This window comes from Lineus longissimus, chromosome 18 (genome assembly GCF_910592395.1).
Source record: "Lineus longissimus chromosome 18, tnLinLong1.2, whole genome shotgun sequence".
Taxonomy (NCBI): domain Eukaryota; kingdom Metazoa; phylum Nemertea; class Pilidiophora; order Heteronemertea; family Lineidae; genus Lineus; species Lineus longissimus.
In genome coordinates, this window is record NC_088325.1 from 12856424 (window position 1) to 12873358 (window position 16935).

At 41.0% G+C, this 16935-nt stretch overlaps 2 protein-coding genes across 5 annotated transcripts; both read right to left on the minus strand.

Annotated features, from left to right (window-relative positions):
• Positions 1–401: 401 nt before the first annotated feature.
• LOC135502106 (deleted in malignant brain tumors 1 protein-like) lies at positions 402–7687 on the minus strand. 2 transcript variants are annotated; one of them, XM_064794670.1, is made up of 10 exons: positions 7443–7687; positions 6454–6619; positions 5600–5760; positions 5025–5193; positions 4343–4509; positions 3995–4151; positions 3481–3668; positions 2941–3318; positions 2506–2757; positions 402–1241 (listed from the first exon to the last, which is right to left on the minus strand). In XM_064794670.1, exons 1-10 carry the CDS (start codon positions 7489–7491, stop codon positions 1066–1068), a joined length of 1863 nt encoding a protein of 620 aa, XP_064650740.1. In that variant the 5' UTR covers positions 7492–7687; the 3' UTR covers positions 402–1065. The 2 variants fall into 2 exon arrangements, with proteins under 2 accessions (XP_064650740.1, XP_064650741.1); XM_064794671.1 differs by lacking the exon at positions 402–1241 and adding an exon at positions 1284–1759.
• A 172-nt stretch (positions 7688–7859) lies between these two features.
• LOC135502086 (uncharacterized) lies at positions 7860–16819 on the minus strand. Of its 3 annotated transcripts, none has more exons than XM_064794630.1 (11): positions 16608–16819; positions 15622–15793; positions 15001–15161; positions 14426–14594; positions 13744–13910; positions 13395–13551; positions 11527–11714; positions 10926–11303; positions 9964–10158; positions 9447–9522; positions 7860–9049 (listed from the first exon to the last, which is right to left on the minus strand). In XM_064794630.1, exons 1-11 carry the CDS (start codon positions 16654–16656, stop codon positions 8527–8529), a joined length of 2235 nt encoding a protein of 744 aa, XP_064650700.1. In that variant the 5' UTR covers positions 16657–16819; the 3' UTR covers positions 7860–8526. The 3 variants fall into 3 exon arrangements, with proteins under 3 accessions (XP_064650700.1, XP_064650698.1, XP_064650699.1); XM_064794628.1 differs by having other exon boundaries at positions 9895–10158; XM_064794629.1 differs by lacking the exon at positions 15622–15793 and adding an exon at positions 15855–16020 and having other exon boundaries at positions 9895–10158.
• Positions 16820–16935: the final 116 nt, after the last annotated feature.

Below are 16935 nucleotides of genomic sequence, written 5' to 3' on the forward strand. Positions count from 1 at the left end.
CCCATACAAGAAAGACCAACCATGTGAATGAGTTGGCCTAACATAAATTCAAAAGACACCAAAAATATTTGTTGTTTTCTTTATACCGGTACTGAGTCAAGAAAGGCATATTATTAGTAATATATCACTATTATATATGATATGGGATTTCCACCTAATCTATTAGGATGTTAAGTTTAAATGGACCTCCAGAAAGTAGTCGAGAACATCTTGATCATAAATTCGTGAAGAAGTTTTTTGACAAAAGCTATATTTTTTATTCATTCTTTAATTACAGAAGATTTCAGTAAATTTCAGCTGAAAATATAAGATTTTGATTTTTTTCAACAAAACAGTGAAAATATCAGATTTTTGTTTCCCCAAAACACCTCTCAAAAATTTTATTTACCAAACGTGACCCTCATCGGCGTGTTGTGATTGGCCCGCGTACTATAAAGCGCGGTATGATAAACTACCTACGGTATTCACAACGAAATCTACCAGTGGATAAATTTTTACAGGCCTACGAATATCAGTTTTGTTGAAAGTGTTGTTTTTTTATTTTTTTCACTATAATCAGCCGTGATTGCCTGACGTGACGATGCCGTATGCGATTCTTTCAAATTATCTATAAAATCTAAGAAATAAACTCATGATAGTCATCCTTTGAGTGGCAGTCCTTAAACATGATAGCTTTAGTCTATAATAGTTTGTCTACACTCACTAATCAGTGAATGGCGACAGAGCCAACCGAAGTCTTACTTCAGATAGGTCTCATCTGTTCCGGGCTGAGCTCCCTGAAATCCAGATAGTCCTGATGGTTTACGGGATCCAGATGTGCATATGGTGACTCTTCACTATGAGGCGGATCGTCATTCGAGAGACTCTGAGTCTCTCTTGGGCCTCCGTGGGCCTGGTTTGAACCGCTCTCGGTCACGCTCTCGGTCGTGTTGTTGGGACCGACGCTTCGCACGTCGTCATACGGAGCTTCGGACACTGGATCCTGGAGATGACTCTGGTTCACCCTGGATTCATCTTGCCCAAACTCCCGCACATTTGCGTATGGAGAAGTGGCGTCTTGGTCGGTCATCGGAGAACTACCGTCAAGGATGAATGCATCATTGACGTACTCCGTCCCGACGTTGGCGTAAGCAGAACCATTCTCAATTCCTGAGAATTCCACTCTTTTGTCGTCGTAACCTCCTGTGTCATTTGCAGGTCGAAGATTCCGTCTCTTCCCGAATCGCACCAGTCCAAGCTTCCTATAGGCAAGTAAAAGTTAATTAGAATCTTATAAGTATATGTCGTAGGCGTATGGTTGTCCATGGCTGTGCTGGTTGTCCAACACGTACATGTACATGTTTATATACTTGTGGCTCCAGCATATATCCTCGTGTATATTTTCGCCATTATCATAATCTTTATAATGAGAAGATAAAATAAGTTAAACACACCCCGGGAAGAATTTTCGCGCCCGACCCAAGTAGTGGAGTGGCGAAATGTAATTGGCATACTTTTCACACGACCGAGTCCCTTGATGAAAATGAGCAACATGCAAAGAGCACGTCAGTGACTCTTTTTTCAAATACTACGATTGTAAAATGTAACAAACATATCTTGGATTAGTTCCTATTTTCATGGATATTATAGTCTAGTTTTTTAGGTCATATTTTGTTTTAACATGACTAATAAATCGAAGCTTATCAGAGAGCAACACCCAAAATGAGAGCTATTGCCGCCACCACGATTGCTCCAACTAGCCCGCCGACGACACCATCAACTGCAACGAAAACACCCAAAAAATGAAGTAGGTCTAGGACTGTATAGATATGTAGGTAGGACTGTATAGATATGTTTTCTTGGTTGGTTCTATGCGTAACAGTTGTACGGGTATTTTTGGACAATCTGACCCTTACCTCCAACTCACCTTCCCATACAACTGGGACACATAGAACTCAGGATACATTAGGTGAGGTCACAGCCAGTGTTACACCCAGTGTTGGGTGTCAGTGTTAGGGGTTACACCTAATCTGACCCCTCTAATCCTGGGGTCAGTTTGGTGTTAGGTGTTGGGTGTTCCGTGTTAGGTGTCAGACATGGTGTTGTTGTTGAGGTGCTGAGTGTCACACCAACTATAGTTGTCAACTCTGACTACAGATGGCAGCCTGTCGCTCGTTCGGAACTTACTGCTGCCGATCGTTCATGTCTTGGACCTCTTTCTTGTTGCATATTCGCCACAAATTGAACATTTGGGATGAAAAACATCTTGAGTGTGTGAATGACAACATAGGCAAAGATGGCTACCACTGATCTGAAGTTGTGACCGATCTCGCCACTTAAGATAATATCTTCATCTATGGGTAATGACATCAGCTAATAAAATTGACCACTGGCACTGGTCATCACACGTGACAACACAACACACCAGGCCTATAGGATGAGTACAATTAGCCTCCATACTGACCAATTACGTGCACTTCATGTACCAGCTAGAAGCGAAGCAAGATTCATTAGTGAGCATGTTACCTGACGCAGACGTGGTTGAATCTGTTTGATCGGTTGTCATGGAAACTGGTGTGGTGATTGGTTCTGTGACTTCACCTTTTGTAGAGCCTCCAGTCGCGGTATTGGATACCAATGCAGTGGTCGTGTCGGTAGGGTTACCTTGAGAAGTGACGCTTGTGGTCGATGTTGTTGATGTTGTTGATGTTGATGATGTTGTCGTTGGTGTTGTCGTTAGGTTGTAGCAGCTTAAAGACACAGCTATGCTAGCAGGGACTGAAATTGAAACTATCCCAAATATCAATCAATAATATATTACAATCTCATCCTGAGATCAGGCTTTTTTACTCCTATCGACAGGCGGAGTATATTGAAACCCACTGGTTACGTGATGGTGGTAAGTCTATTTCAATCAGGCTAGTCGTTCTAATTCTTGTGATGACGTTTTGCATCTCATACCTCTTATTTCAAGTCGGAACTTTCCACTTCCTGTAGCACCATTCGACTTGAATTCCATCGTCATTGATTTGGTATTTGTTGTATAAGGTCCAGGGTCCGAATTATTCCCGTAGAGTTGAAGACGGTTGAAGGTACTACTCGTTGCCTGGGAATCATTGGCTTGGAATGACAGTGTTTCGCTATGGTTTTCCTGGAATTTCTTGTAGTGGATATATATGGAGAACTCTATGATGGTATTCGAGGTCATGGTGCACAAATGATGTGTCTGCGCCTCGTAGTTGAAGAGTTGAGGGAATCCTTGGCTGTGAAGGAAGAATCTTCTAAAAGATTTCGATGTGTTTGGTGTGTAGCGTGTTGAGCTGATGTCATACGCAGGAACTGAAGAGGCAGAAAAACATTAAGGTTGATCATTCACTGGAGACGAGAAAGACGTCGGTAACCAATTACTGCAACCAATTTGCTATATACTAGTATTCGCAGCAGATGTAAGACTGATGTAAGATTCTTACGTCACGTAAAAGAACACCACGTTCGCCTTACATTTTTCCGGGCTGCAAACAACGCCTGCCGTGTCCTTTGTCTGGCATGCTTTGACGCCACCTCCCCAACCGTATGGTCTTGGACACCTCTCTATGCTCCATTCGTCTCCCTTACACCCGGGGTTCTTCAGGTGTATTGAACCATTGCCTTGGCCGAACTCAGCTGGCTCTGTCACACGGATGGCATCACTGAATGTACAAACATCTCTATCATACTGGAATTTATCAATAGTGTTCATGAGATCAGAGTAGCGAGCTTCGGGAAATCAAAGAATCGCCCCAATGCCGTAACGTATCCGTATCAATTTTACGTAGGAGGTAACATAACCTTTCGGGAAATCGATACTGATACGGAGGATTTTTTGATTTCCCTAGAGTCCCTATTATTTCCTGAACAAAACAAATCCGGAAACAGAGAGTGTCCAAGATATTTGATACTAGCCGATCACTAATGAAACCATTGGGTATGTGCTCCTCATGTATGTATTAAAGATTGTTGATCAAAATCTACTCACACAAAACCAAGCTGTCGACACACAACCCTGGCGCTCGCAAGCTTCCATTCTCCATCCTTATCACAGATGACGCCCCATTTACCGTTCTTCAAGAGCTCTACACTTCCTGCTGATGTATTACCACCGGTCAGGCGGATATCAAAAGGTTGCTGGGTCTCTGTAGTATTGAAAAGGACATATTTGACGTGTTTTAGCTTAAAACAATATATGAAAGATAACGTCAAAGGAAGATTAGAACAAAATTATTTTTTCGGCAAAAGCCTCTTATCTCATATGAGAAGCAAATTCGTTGGGAGTGGCAACAACCGACTGAGTGTAAATATCTAAGCATTTTAAATAAGAACTTACCACTGTCAAGGTTGCATTCGACTTGAGTATATATTGTCTTGTCGGTGCATTCTGATGTTGGAATCACACCGCATCCTCTCAAGGTCTGTTCTGTCCCGGTACACTTGAGCTCTCCAGCGGAAACATTGGGGAGACTACCAATAATGCCCGTGGTAGCTTTGACACCGCTGAAAATATTTACAATTCACAGCTTTAGCGGACATTGTTGTAATGTCTCGTGTTGCTGTGACCAACGAGGTAAGAGAAATATAAGTGTGGTAAGTAAATACCCTAGTGCGATGCGTGTAAATGATTAGCTCTGATGAGTGAAACTGAAAGTTTGTTCGAAGACCACAACGTCTTCCCTTGTGCTCCTCAAGCCTCCATTAATTTATTCCTCAGTGTCCACCGAGAGGATATCACCCGGGCTAGAGTAATGTATTGTTGTAAACTAATTGTCTTCCGAAGAATAAAACATTATTTAACTGAATAAATTTCACCCCGGATGCAATCCATCCGAACATCAGAGTCTCGTATACATGACTCTGATAAAAAGATATGCCTATCAAGAACTCAATATCAAATTCTATCCGCCGTCAATACTCTTTGAAGGTGTTGTTGGACGCAGATGTTCTTTTGCTGTCCTCGTGCTGGTGTGGACGTTACCTATCCAAGGCAATGCCACAAGTCAGCCTGGACTCACCTGTATCCAAGCTGCCTACAGACAACCTCAGAATCCTCTTTACTCCAAAGGTTGTAACATAGTGCATACCACGGTTGCTTTGCATTTCCTTGATATGTCTGCCGTGACTCGACTATACCTTTATGAGCCGTTGAACCGTTCAGACGGACATCAAATAGGCCATTAAAGGCTGGCAGAAAAATAAGGTTCAATATTTCAGACTCAACAAATACGAAGGACCGTTAACGGAATATTTTTACACCTGGAAGGATCCTCTCGGTAAATTTAACCTAGTTATCCGAGAAGGGGAGATCTGTCGCCCTCTTTCCTTTCCTCTGGCTACGCCTGTAGTTTTCCTGATGATGTTATATCTCATCGTAAATTTGACACGATGTATTGGATAATTGATGGTCCACATAATGTATTGTTGTGCCACATTTTCATGAAATTACTCCGGACATTATGATAACTTTACATGCATGAGTGCCATTTAACATCTTCACTCTCAGCTCATGTTTGACTTGGTCAGTAGTTACCGTCTTAAAGCAATTACTCGGTAAGTAGAAATAGGCCTACTAATAGTTCTGTTCGTTTACCTGGATTCCGTAAGCAGGTGACACTGACAAATTGGTTACTTTGGCAGGGTCCTGAGAGGCTGTAACTGCAGTCTGCGAGGTTTGTCTCTGTCCCCGAACAGCGGACGTCAAAAATGATTGGGTCAATTTTATCACTATCATTACCAGTGGAGGTCGCTTTTCTGCATGCAAAGATATTTAAAAATTCCAGAGTATAACATTGTGGAAATTTATCGACAGAGCGCTAAACTAATCAAAAACACTTATTTTCGCAAAATCACTACTCTAGACATGGGATAGAAGTGATCTTAATTCACAATGATTATTGGACAATTTAATTTTTTTAGTGCCTTTATTGGAGTACTATTATTTCACTTGGTCTGTAAAATCTCTGTTTTGTTTTAAGATTAGAAAATACGCCATGCGAATGCTGTTCTATACTTAATCATACTGTTGGAATGGTCTAGTGGGTACACCTTTCTCTTTTCTAGCAGGCCTCCGGTGTTACTGTATCTTAAAAACGGATATGGGATGCTATTCTATACACATTTCTTCTTCTCCAAATTTTCAAACTTTACCATGTGGGCAAAAGTTTTATGCTGCACACACGATTGGGTCATTTTATCAAAACCAAGCACTCACAGAAATAACATCTGCCGACAGGTCACATTCGCCTCCTCCATCCCCCATGAGCTGTCCCAACACATCGCCTTACTTGAGACAGCGCCTACTGGTAATCCGTTGACGCGAACTCTGACCGATCGGCTGGTAGCACCTGAGCCGGCAAAATATACAACAACTATGTCTTTGCCACCTGGAACAAAAAATATCAATCGCATGCCCCGGTTAGATAAAGAAGACGTAAAGGCACTCACAGAAATCCCATCTGCCGACAGGTAACATTCGCCTCCTCCATCCCCCATGTGCTGTCCCAACATATCGTCTTACTTGGTTTCTCTGGTGATCCGTTGACGCGAACTCTGACCGTTCCGCTGGTAGCACCTGAGTTGGCAAAACATACAACCACTATGTCTGTGCCACCTGGAACAAAAAATATCAATCGCATGCCCCGGTTAGATAAAGAAGACGTAAAGGCACTCACAGAAATCCCATCTGCCGACAAGCAACACTCGCCCCCTTCAGCCCCCTTCAGCCCCCTTCAGCCCCCATGAGCTGTCCCAACGCAGTGTCCTGGGTTTATTGATGAGGCATTGACGTCAACTTTGAAAACTCCATTCACTAGTAGCATCTGAGATGGCAAAGTGTACAACCACTATGTCCTTGCAATGTAGTGAAGCAAATAACAAATTTGTCCCCGGTTTGAAAAAAAACGCAGATTCTTTTTGAGTGCAATAGTAAGTGGTGCAAAGCGAACCACATTTATCAATATGAAGTTCATCTTGTACTTGACCTCCATGAATATGATGGAAGCCCATAAATAGAATGAATGCCCAGTGTTCGACATGAAACTAGTATTTGAAATGAAACTGTAGTACATTTATTTATTTGCAATAGAACTGTGATTTTCGCAATGCATGGAAATTGTAAAATTTGAAATGGGGAACTGTGATATTGACAATAAAGTTGTGAAATTCGAAATGAAACTGTAAAATTTAAAATGAAACAGCAGTATTCACAATAAAAGGTGATATTCGAAATGAAACTGTAAAAAATTGAAATCACACTATATCGACCGAAACGAAACTATGATATTCGAAATAAAAGTGTTTTTGAAATAAAGCAGTAATATTCGAACTGAAACCTTTATATGGCAGTATGAAATTTCGAATTCAAATTTTGAATAGTTAGGTGATACTTCCTGTTTACTATCCGAGATAGAATCACGTGACGTAACATGACGTACCTACGAACTTGAAGAGTAAAAGTACCAACAGCGGGAGAAGTCTGTCCATCGTGACTGATGTCCTACTTTGGCTGATCAAACTTTCTGCAAGAACCTACGTTCTCCCTATCACTTTCATGAAGATCACTTCTGATCACCCAGAGCTTTGAAAATTCCATAGGCATAGATTTTTTCCTAGTATGTGTCTTATATGATTTAAACGCTTTGGCAAGACGCCCCATCCCCATACAAGAAAGACCAACCATGTGAATGAGTTGGCCTAACTAAGATAAATTCAAAAGACACCAAAAATGTATGTTTGATGTTTTCTTTATACCAGTACTGAGTCAAGGAAGGAATACCATTAGTAATATCACTATCATATATGATTTGCCGTGTCTTTCCGCCTGGTTCCAAGATGTCTTTTGCTCAGGCACAGAAGTCGACTCCCTCGGAGTAATATAATTGTGTGGGTCTAATATATACATCTTTTTAGCTGCCACATAATTTCCACCTAATCCATTTGGAAGTTAATTTTGAATGGACCTCCAAAAATTAGTCGAGAACATCTTGATCTTAAATTCGTGAAGAATTTTTTTGACAAAAGCTATATTTTTTATACATTCTTTAATTACAGTAGATTTCAGTAAATTTCAGCTGTAAATATAAGAATTTGATTTGTTTTCAACAAAACAGTGAAGATATCAGATTTTTGTTTCCCCAAAACACCTCTGAAAAATTTTATTTACCAAACGTGACCCTCATCGGCGTGTTGTAATTGGCCCACGTACTATTAAGCGCGGTATGATAAACTACCAGCGGCATATTCACAATGAAATCTACCAGTGGATAAATTTTTACAGGCCTACGAATATCCGTTTTGTTGAAAGTGTTGTTTTTTTATTTTTTTCACTATAATCAGCCGTGATTGCCTGACGTGACGATGCCGTATGCGATTCTTTCAAATTATCTATAAAATCTAAGAAATAAACTCATGATAGTCATCCTTTGAGTGGCAGTCCTTAAACATGATAGCTTTAGTCTATAATAGTTTGTCTACACTCACTAATCAGTGAATGGTGACAGAGCTAACCTAAGTCTAACTTCAGATAGGTCTCATCTGTTCCGGGCTGAGCTCCTTGAAATCCAGATAGTCCTGATGGTTTACGGGATCCAGATGTGCATATGGTGACTCTTCACTGTGAGCCACATTGTCATACGAGTGACTTTGAGTCTCACTTGGGCCTCCGTGGGCCTGGTTTGAACCGCTCTCGGCCACGCTCTCGGTCACACACTCGGACACGCTCTCGGCCGTGTTGTTGGGATCAAAGCTTCTCACGTCGTCATACGGAGCTTCGGGCACTGGATCCTGGAGATGAATCTGGTTCTCTCTTGATACATCCTGCCCCAACTCCCGCACATTTGCGTATGGAGAAGTGGCGTCTTGGTCGGTCATCGGAGAACTACCATCAAGGATGAATGCATTATTGACGTACTCCGTCCTGACGTTGGCGTAAGCTGATCTATCATCAACTCCAGTAAATTCAACTCTCGTGTCCTCGTAACCTCTCGTGGCCCTTGCGGGTCGAGGACTCTGTCTCTTCCCGAATCGTAACAGTCCAAGCTTCCTATAGGTAAGTAAAAGTTTCATTATAATCTTATATGTATGTGTCACTCGTAGTGGTTGTCCATGGCTGTGCTGGTTGTACAACACCATGGTTCCAGCATATAACCTAGTGTATATTTTCCCCATTATCGCAATCTGTAAAATGTGTAGGGTAATGATTCACTCGGGTAGAATCTGGAAGCCCGATCCTAGCGAACAAAAGTTGACATACTTTTTATGGAGACATACTATCTGGTATGAGCATCCTGCAAATAGATTTGCCAGTGACCATCAAATATTCCGATATTGACGAAATGTTGAAAAATTATATATCTTGGAGTTCCTATTTGTATTTATGTTCTTCATTCTACTTTTGATTCACATTTTGTTTTAACCTGACTGATTAAAGTGTTGCTTACCACAGAACAACGCCTAAAATGATAGCTATCATCGCCACAATGATTGCTCCAAATAGCCCGCCGACGACAACATCAACTGCAACGAAATCACCCAAAAAGGAAATTGCATTTATAATACATCGACGACAGAAAAAAAGTTATTGAACAAGAGCTATCGTAACAGGTCGATTTGCTCCTTTGATTGAGGATGCAGTTGGACTAAGATTTGATAAAGATGAAATCAAGAAGATGAAAAACAGTGATGATTGTTCATTGCTGGAGACAATGGAGACAAAATTCTCGGACAAAACGGCAAAAGCTCCGAGTTTTAAAGATAAAAAGTTTAACAAGTTGATTCAAAAGAAGCAATATTCCCTTGTCAGACAACCCGTTACCCAATCTTTATGTTCCTTGGAATCCTCAAGGTCCCACCCGGTACGTAACACATTCGAAATGACTTAAGTCTCACCATGCAGTGACTGGGTTCTTAATTTCACACCCCTTCCACGTTCCTTGAAGTGACTTTTGCGATGCATACCTATTGTCACGCATTGTGTGGAAGGTGGTAAATTCTTTTTGGATGTGTTGGCAATGGACGTGTCGGATGGTACAGTCTGTGTGCTGGTCACAGATGTAGCAGGTGGTAGAATTGTTGTAGACGTGGTTGTTGCAGTCGATGGAATAGTCGGAGTCCGACTGGAGCACGACAAAGCGATGTCTGCACCATTTGGGACTAAAAGGATAAATTGGCGTAAATCAGGTACAGGTTAACAGAAAAGTCATTTTATACTAACAAGACAAAAACAAAACAAAGAGTAACCTTTGTCTATAAAATACTTTTCATCTCATGTAGTTGTCCGACTAACACAAGTAAACGCTGGTCAAGTATATGATATTTAGGACGTAGATCGCTCCGTTCGACAATACATCAGCTGGCGGAGCTCTTCCCATTGCGATGACGAACAACTTTAAAAAAGGGAAGGGGTAGAGCCACCACCCAGGGTGCGATTTGGAAGTGACGGGTTTAGATCATTTGCTTCTTGGGAAAAGGCATCCTGAAAAATCGTAGCCCTCTGACCAAAAGGTCGTGCGCGTGCGCCCCCATCTAAATTCTTCACTAAAATCTACTTGTATATTGGCAGTCGGGTCATGGTACAAATAAAGTGAGTCTGTGCCTCATAGCTGAATATTTGACTCTTAAGGAATAAGCTACCTGAATTATTCTTGTTTGAACTTCACTGTCACCTTTAATTAGGGCGCCTGTATCATACAGCTGGCTGATCTTCCTCCATTGGAAAAGCGTAGGCTTTGGTAAATGTGACTTTTAGTTTAGAGGATGTTGATGACGAGAAGTCATACATCTTTTGATTCAATACATATTGCAAAAAAACTCTATCTCTATCTCGTGTTTTCTCAAAATCTGAAAATTCTAAATCATTTAAAAGGAGGTAGGGGTGAGCTGAGTGTGGTGATTCCGGTTGTAACGTTTGGAACTCATACCTCTTATTTCAAGTCGGAACTTTCCCTTTCCTGTAGCACCGTTCGACTTGAATTCCATCGTCAGTGAGGCGGTATTTAATGTATAAGGTCCAGGGTCCGAATTATCCCCGTAGAGTTGGAGATTGTAGAAGGTACTACTCGTTGTCTGGGTATCAATGCCTTGAAATGACAGTGTTTCGCCATGGTTTTCCTTGAACCTCTTGTAGTGGATGTATATTGAGAACTCTATGATGGTATTCGAGGTCATGGTGCACAAATGATGTGTCTGCGCCTCGTAGTTGAAGAGTTGAGGGAATCCTTGGCTGTGAAGGAAGAATCTTCCAAAAGATTTCGATGTCTTTAGTGTGCACATTGTTATACTGATGTCATACGTAGGAACTGATGATGAAGAAAGAAACAATAAGTTTGATCATTAACTGGAGATGAGAAAGACACAAAATATTACAACCTACGTTAATTTGCTACATATTCGCATCAGGTGACGTTTATATTGTAATTAACATGAATATTAAATCTTTTACAGTCCTAAAAAACTCGATCTTCGCTTTACAAACTGGGCTGGAAACAACGCCTTCCATATCTTTTGTCTGACGTGCCTTACATTTTTCCGGGCTGCAAACAACGCCTGCCGTGTCCTTTGTCTGGCATGCTTTGACGCCACCTCCCCAACCGTATGGTATTGGACACTTCTCTATGCTCCATTCGTCTCCCTTACACCCGGGGTTCTTCAGCTGTATTGAACCATTGCCTTGGCCGAACTCAGCTGGCTTTGTCACCCGGATGGCATCACTGAATGTACAAAAATCTCTATCATACTGGAATTTATCAAAAGTGTACATGAGAACAGAGTAGCGAGCTTCGAGAAATCAAAGAATCGCCCCCATGCCGTAACGAGTCCGTAACAATTTTGCGAATGAGGTAACATAATCTGTGACGCGACCTTACGCGAAATCGATACCGATACGGAAAATTTTTAGATTTCCCAAAAATCCCTATTATTTCCTGAACAAAACAAATTCAGAAACAGAGAGTGTCCGAGATATTTGATAAGCCCCCCTTTAGGAGGGGCTCTTAAGATACACGTGTGTGTGGGAGTATATACTGATTTGATGAGAAATAAAGAGAGTAAATATTGTATATCCTACAAACAATTTTTTTTGGTATTTTTCTGAATTAACTCCGTTGAGTTTACCGATTTCTCCGCGATCTTCCGGTGGTGGTTGCTATCCCATTGGTTGAAATTAATTTAAATTAATTTAAATCTTCATGGGAATTCGCTACATCATATGCCTAAGAAATATTAATATAATTGGCCAATTTCTTAGGCATATGATGTAGCGAATTCCCATGAAGATTTAAATTAATTTAAATTAATTTCAACCAATGGGATAGCAACCACCACCGGAAGATCGCGGAGAAATCGGTAAACTCAACGGAGTTAATTCAGAAAAATACCAAAAAAAATTGTTTGTAGGATATACAATATTTACTCTCTTTATTTCTCATCAAATCAGTATATACTCCCACACACACGTGTATCTTAAGAGCCCCTCCTAAAGGGGGGCTTATTAATATTTTTATCAGAGAAATATCCGTCCTAAATAATGACAGAAAAGGGTGGTTTATTTCAATTTTGTGTCGACATGATCGAGGTCACGTGACATAAAAACAAAACAATCGCACACACCCGTCCAAAAAAGGCACTTTAAGAAAAACAAATACGTTTTTCCAGCTTAAAACCACACTGACGACTAAGTTATATTGGTCTACTGCCCAAATCTGAAGTATCAAAATGAATCACAAACTAGAACTAGCTCTATTTAGCAAAAGTTGCGTGAAAAATTCGGGTGAGCGACATTCTGCACCCTAGCGGCCAATAATTAAACTACTTTCAGCTGTCTGCTTCGGTCTCGTTAGGGAGTTTTTCCCAAATGTACGCGATGATGACGTGCCCCATTAACAGGACGTAACATCTATTTTAAAATGCGTTTCCAAAGTGAATGCATGAGGACAACCTATTTGTGTCGTATATCACTGGAAACGCCCGATTCCCGTGAATAAGGACAATCACAATGTATTACATTACCAAAACAAAAATGTGTCGGAAGGAACTATATGGATGGTCCCATCGCACCCCCCCCTCCAGCAGTATGACACAGAAGGGCTAGTTGACTGTCCACCGGGGGGGGGGGGGGGGGGGGGGGTTTGGGGGGAGCTTCCCCCCAACGCACTGGTAAAAACCTATGTTGACGGAGGGGGGTTTGGGGGGTGTCCCCCCATTGTAACAGCTGTAGTTGTTAGAGCTTGCACTTAACATATGCTCGTAGGGGGGTTCGGGGGAGCTCCCCCGACCTAAAGGGGGGCTCACTAAGTTCTTGACTTTACATATTATTACCCGATCACTAATGAAATCATTGGGTATATGCTCCTCATGTATGTATTAAAGATTGTTGATCAAAATCTACTCACACAAAACCATGCTGTCGGCACACAACCCTGGCGCTCGCAAGGTTCCAATCTCCATCCCTATCACAAATGACGCCCCATTTACCGTACTTCAAGAGCTCTACACTTCCTGCTGATGTATTACCACCGGTCAGGCGGATATCAAAAGGTTGCTGGGTCTCTGTAGTATTGAAAAGGACATATTTTGACGTGTTTTAGCTTAAAACAATATATGAAAGATAACGTCAAAGGAAGATTAGAACAAAATTATTTTTTCGGCAAAAGCCTCTTATCTCATATGAGAAGCAAATTCGTCGGGAGTGACAACAACCGACTGAGTGTAAATATATAAGCATTATAAATATGAACTTACCACTGTCAAGGTTGCATTCGACTTGAGTATATATTGTCTTGTCGGTGCATTCTGATGTATTAATCACCTTGCATCCTCTCAGTGTCTGTTCTGTCCCGGTACACTTGAGCTCTCCAGCGGAAACATTGGGGAGACTACCAATAATGCCCGTGGTAGCTTTGACACCGCTGAAAATATTTACAATTCACAGCTTTAGCGGACATTGTTGTAATGTCTCGTGTTGCTGTGACCAACGAGGTAAGAGAAATATAAGTGTGGTAAGTAAATACCCTAGTGCGATGCGTGTAAATGATTAGCTCTGATGAGTGAAACTGAAAGTTTGTTCGAAGACCACAACGTCTTCCCTTGTGCTCCTCAAGCCTCCATTAATTTATTCCTCAGTGTCCACCGAGAGGATATCACCCGGGCTAGAGTAATGTATTGTTGTAAACTAATTGTCTTCCGAAGAATAAAACATTATTTAACTGAATAAATTTCACCCCGGATGCAATCCATCCGAACATCAGAGTCTCGTATACATGACTCTGATAAAAAGATATGCCTATCAAGAACTCAATATCAAATTCTATCCGCCGTCAATACTCTTTGAAGGTGTTGTTGGACGCAGATGTTCTTTTGCTGTCCTCGTGCTGGTGTGGACGTTACCTATCCAAGGCAATGCCACAAGTCAGCCTGGACTCACCTGTATCCAAGCTGCCTACAGACAACCTCAGAATCCTCTTTACTCCAAAGGTTGTAACATAGTGCATACCACGGTTGCTTTGCATTTCCTTGATATGTCTGCCGTGACTCGACTATACCTTTATGAGCCGTTGAACCGTTCAGACGGACATCAAATAGGCCATTAAAGGCTGGCAGAAAAATAAGGTTCAATATTTCAGACTCAACAAATACGAAGGACCGTTAACGGAATATTTTTACACCTGGAAGGATCCTCTCGGTAAATTTAACCTAGTTATCCGAGAAGGGGAGATCTGTCGCCCTCTTTCCTTTCCTCTGGCTACGCCTGTAGTTTTCCTGATGATGTTATATCTCATCGTAAATTTGACACGATGTATTGGATAATTGATGGTCCACATAATGTATTGTTGTGCCACATTTTCATGAAATTACTCCGGACATTATGATAACTTTACATGCATGAGTGCCATTTAACATCTTCACTCTCAGCTCATGTTTGACTTGGTCAGTAGTTACCGTCTTAAAGCAATTACTCGGTAAGTAGAAATAGGCCTACTAATAGTTCTGTTCGTTTACCTGGATTCCGTAAGCAGGTGACACTGACAAATTGGTTACTTTGGCAGGGTCCTGAGAGGCTGTAACTGCAGTCTGCGAGGTTTGTCTCTGTCCCCGAACAGCGGACGTCAAAAATGATTGGGTCAATTTTATCACTATCATTACCAGTGGAGGTCGCTTTTCTGCATGCAAAGATATTTAAAAATTCCAGAGTATAACATTGTGGAAATTTATCGACAGAGCGCTAAACTAATCAAAAACACTTATTTTCGCAAAATCACTACTCTAGACATGGGATAGAAGTGATCTTAATTCACAATGATTATTGGACAATTTAAATTTTTTAGTGCCTTTATTGGAGTACTATTATTTCACTTGGTCTGTAAAATCTCTGTTTTGTTTTAAGATTAGAAAATACGCCATGCGAATGCTGTTCTATACTTAATCATACTGTTGGAATGGTCTGGTGGGTACACCTTTCTCTTTTCTAGCAGGCCTACAGTGTTACTCTGTCCTAAAAACGGATATGGGATGCTATTCTATACACACTTCTTCTTCTCCAAATTTGCAAACTTGAGCATGTGGGCAAAAGTTTTATGTTGCACACACGATTGGGTCATTTTATCAAAAACAAGCACTCACAGAAATCCCATCTGCCGACAGGTAACATTCGCCTGTTCCATCCCCCATGAGCTGTCCCAACACATCGCCTTACTTGAGAGAGCGCCTACTGGTAATCCGTTGACGCGAACTCTGACCGTTCCGCTGGTAGCACCTGAGGTGGCAAAATATACAACCACTATGTCTTTGCCATCTGAAATAAAATATATCAATCGCATGCCCCGGTTAGATAAAGAAGACGTAAATGCACTCACAGAAATCCCATCTGCCGACAGATGACATTCGCCTCCTCCATCCCCCATGAGCTGTCCCAGCATATCATCTTACTTGAGCCTACTGGTGATCCATTTACGCGAACTTTAGCAATTCCATTGCTTGTATATGAGGCGACAAAGTACACAACCACGACATCCTTGCCATCTAGTGAAGCAAATAACAAATTTGAATCTTTGAAGCAAAAACGCAGGTTCTTTTCGAGTGCAATAGTAAGCGGTGCATATCGAACCACATTCATCAATATGAAGTTCATCCTGTACTTGACCTCCATGAATATGATGGAAGCACATAAATAGAATGAATGCCCAGGGTTCGACATGAAACTGTAGTATTTGAAATGAAACTGTAGTACATGTATTTATTTGCAATAGAACTGTGATTTTCGCAATACATGTAAATTGTAAAATTTGAAATGGGGAACTGTAATATTGACAATAAAGTTGTGAAATTCGAAATGAAACTGTAAAATTAGAAATGAAACTGTAGTATTCACAATAAAAGGTGATATTCGAAATGAAACTGTAAAAAATTGAAATCATACTATATCGACCGAAATGAAACTATAATATTCGAAATAAAAGTGTTTTTGAAATAAAGCAGTAGGCCTAATATTCGAACTGAAACCTTTATATTCAGAATGAAATTTCAAATTCAAATTTTGAATAGTGAACTTATATACTTCCTGTTTACTATATATCCGAGATAGAACCACGTGACGTAACATGACGTACCTACGAACTTGAAGAGTAAAAGTACCAACAGCGGAAGAAGTCTGTCCATCTTGACTGAAATCCAACTTTGGCTGGTCAAACTTACTCCAAGAACCTACGTTCTATCTAATATCACTTTCATGAAGATCACATCAGATCACCCAGAGCTTTGAAAATTCCATAGCCATAGATTTTTTCGTAGTATGTGTCTCATATGATTTAAACGCTTTGGCCAGACGCCCTATGCCCAGACAAGGTAGACCAACCATGTGAATGAGTTGGCCTAACTAACATCAATTCAAAAGACACCCAAAATGAATGTTTGATGTTTTCTTTATACCAGTACTGA

Bases quoted from the DNA above. Each gene is read 5' to 3' on its own strand.
- LOC135502106 (XM_064794670.1), bottom strand. From the start codon at position 7,491: ATGGACAGACTTCTCCCGCTGTTGGTACTTTTACTCTTCAAGTTCGTA. The intron at 3,319-3,480 runs GTAAGGCGAACG...CTGCCTCTTCAG, and splicing joins TGTTTGCAGCCCGGAAAAAT to TTCCTGCGTATGACATCAGC. The intron at 1,242-2,505 runs GTAACATGCTCA...ACTTGCCTATAG, and splicing joins TTCAACCACGTCTGCGTCAG to GAAGCTTGGACTGGTGCGAT.
- LOC135502086 (XM_064794628.1), bottom strand. From the start codon at position 16,656: ATGGACAGACTTCTTCCGCTGTTGGTACTTTTACTCTTCAAGTTCGTA. The intron at 15,162-15,621 runs GTGAGTGCTTGT...CTTTGCATGCAG, and splicing joins TGTCGGCAGATGGGATTTCT to AAAAGCGACCTCCACTGGTA. The intron at 9,050-9,446 runs GTAAGCAACACT...ACTTACCTATAG, and splicing joins ATTTTAGGCGTTGTTCTGTG to GAAGCTTGGACTGTTACGAT.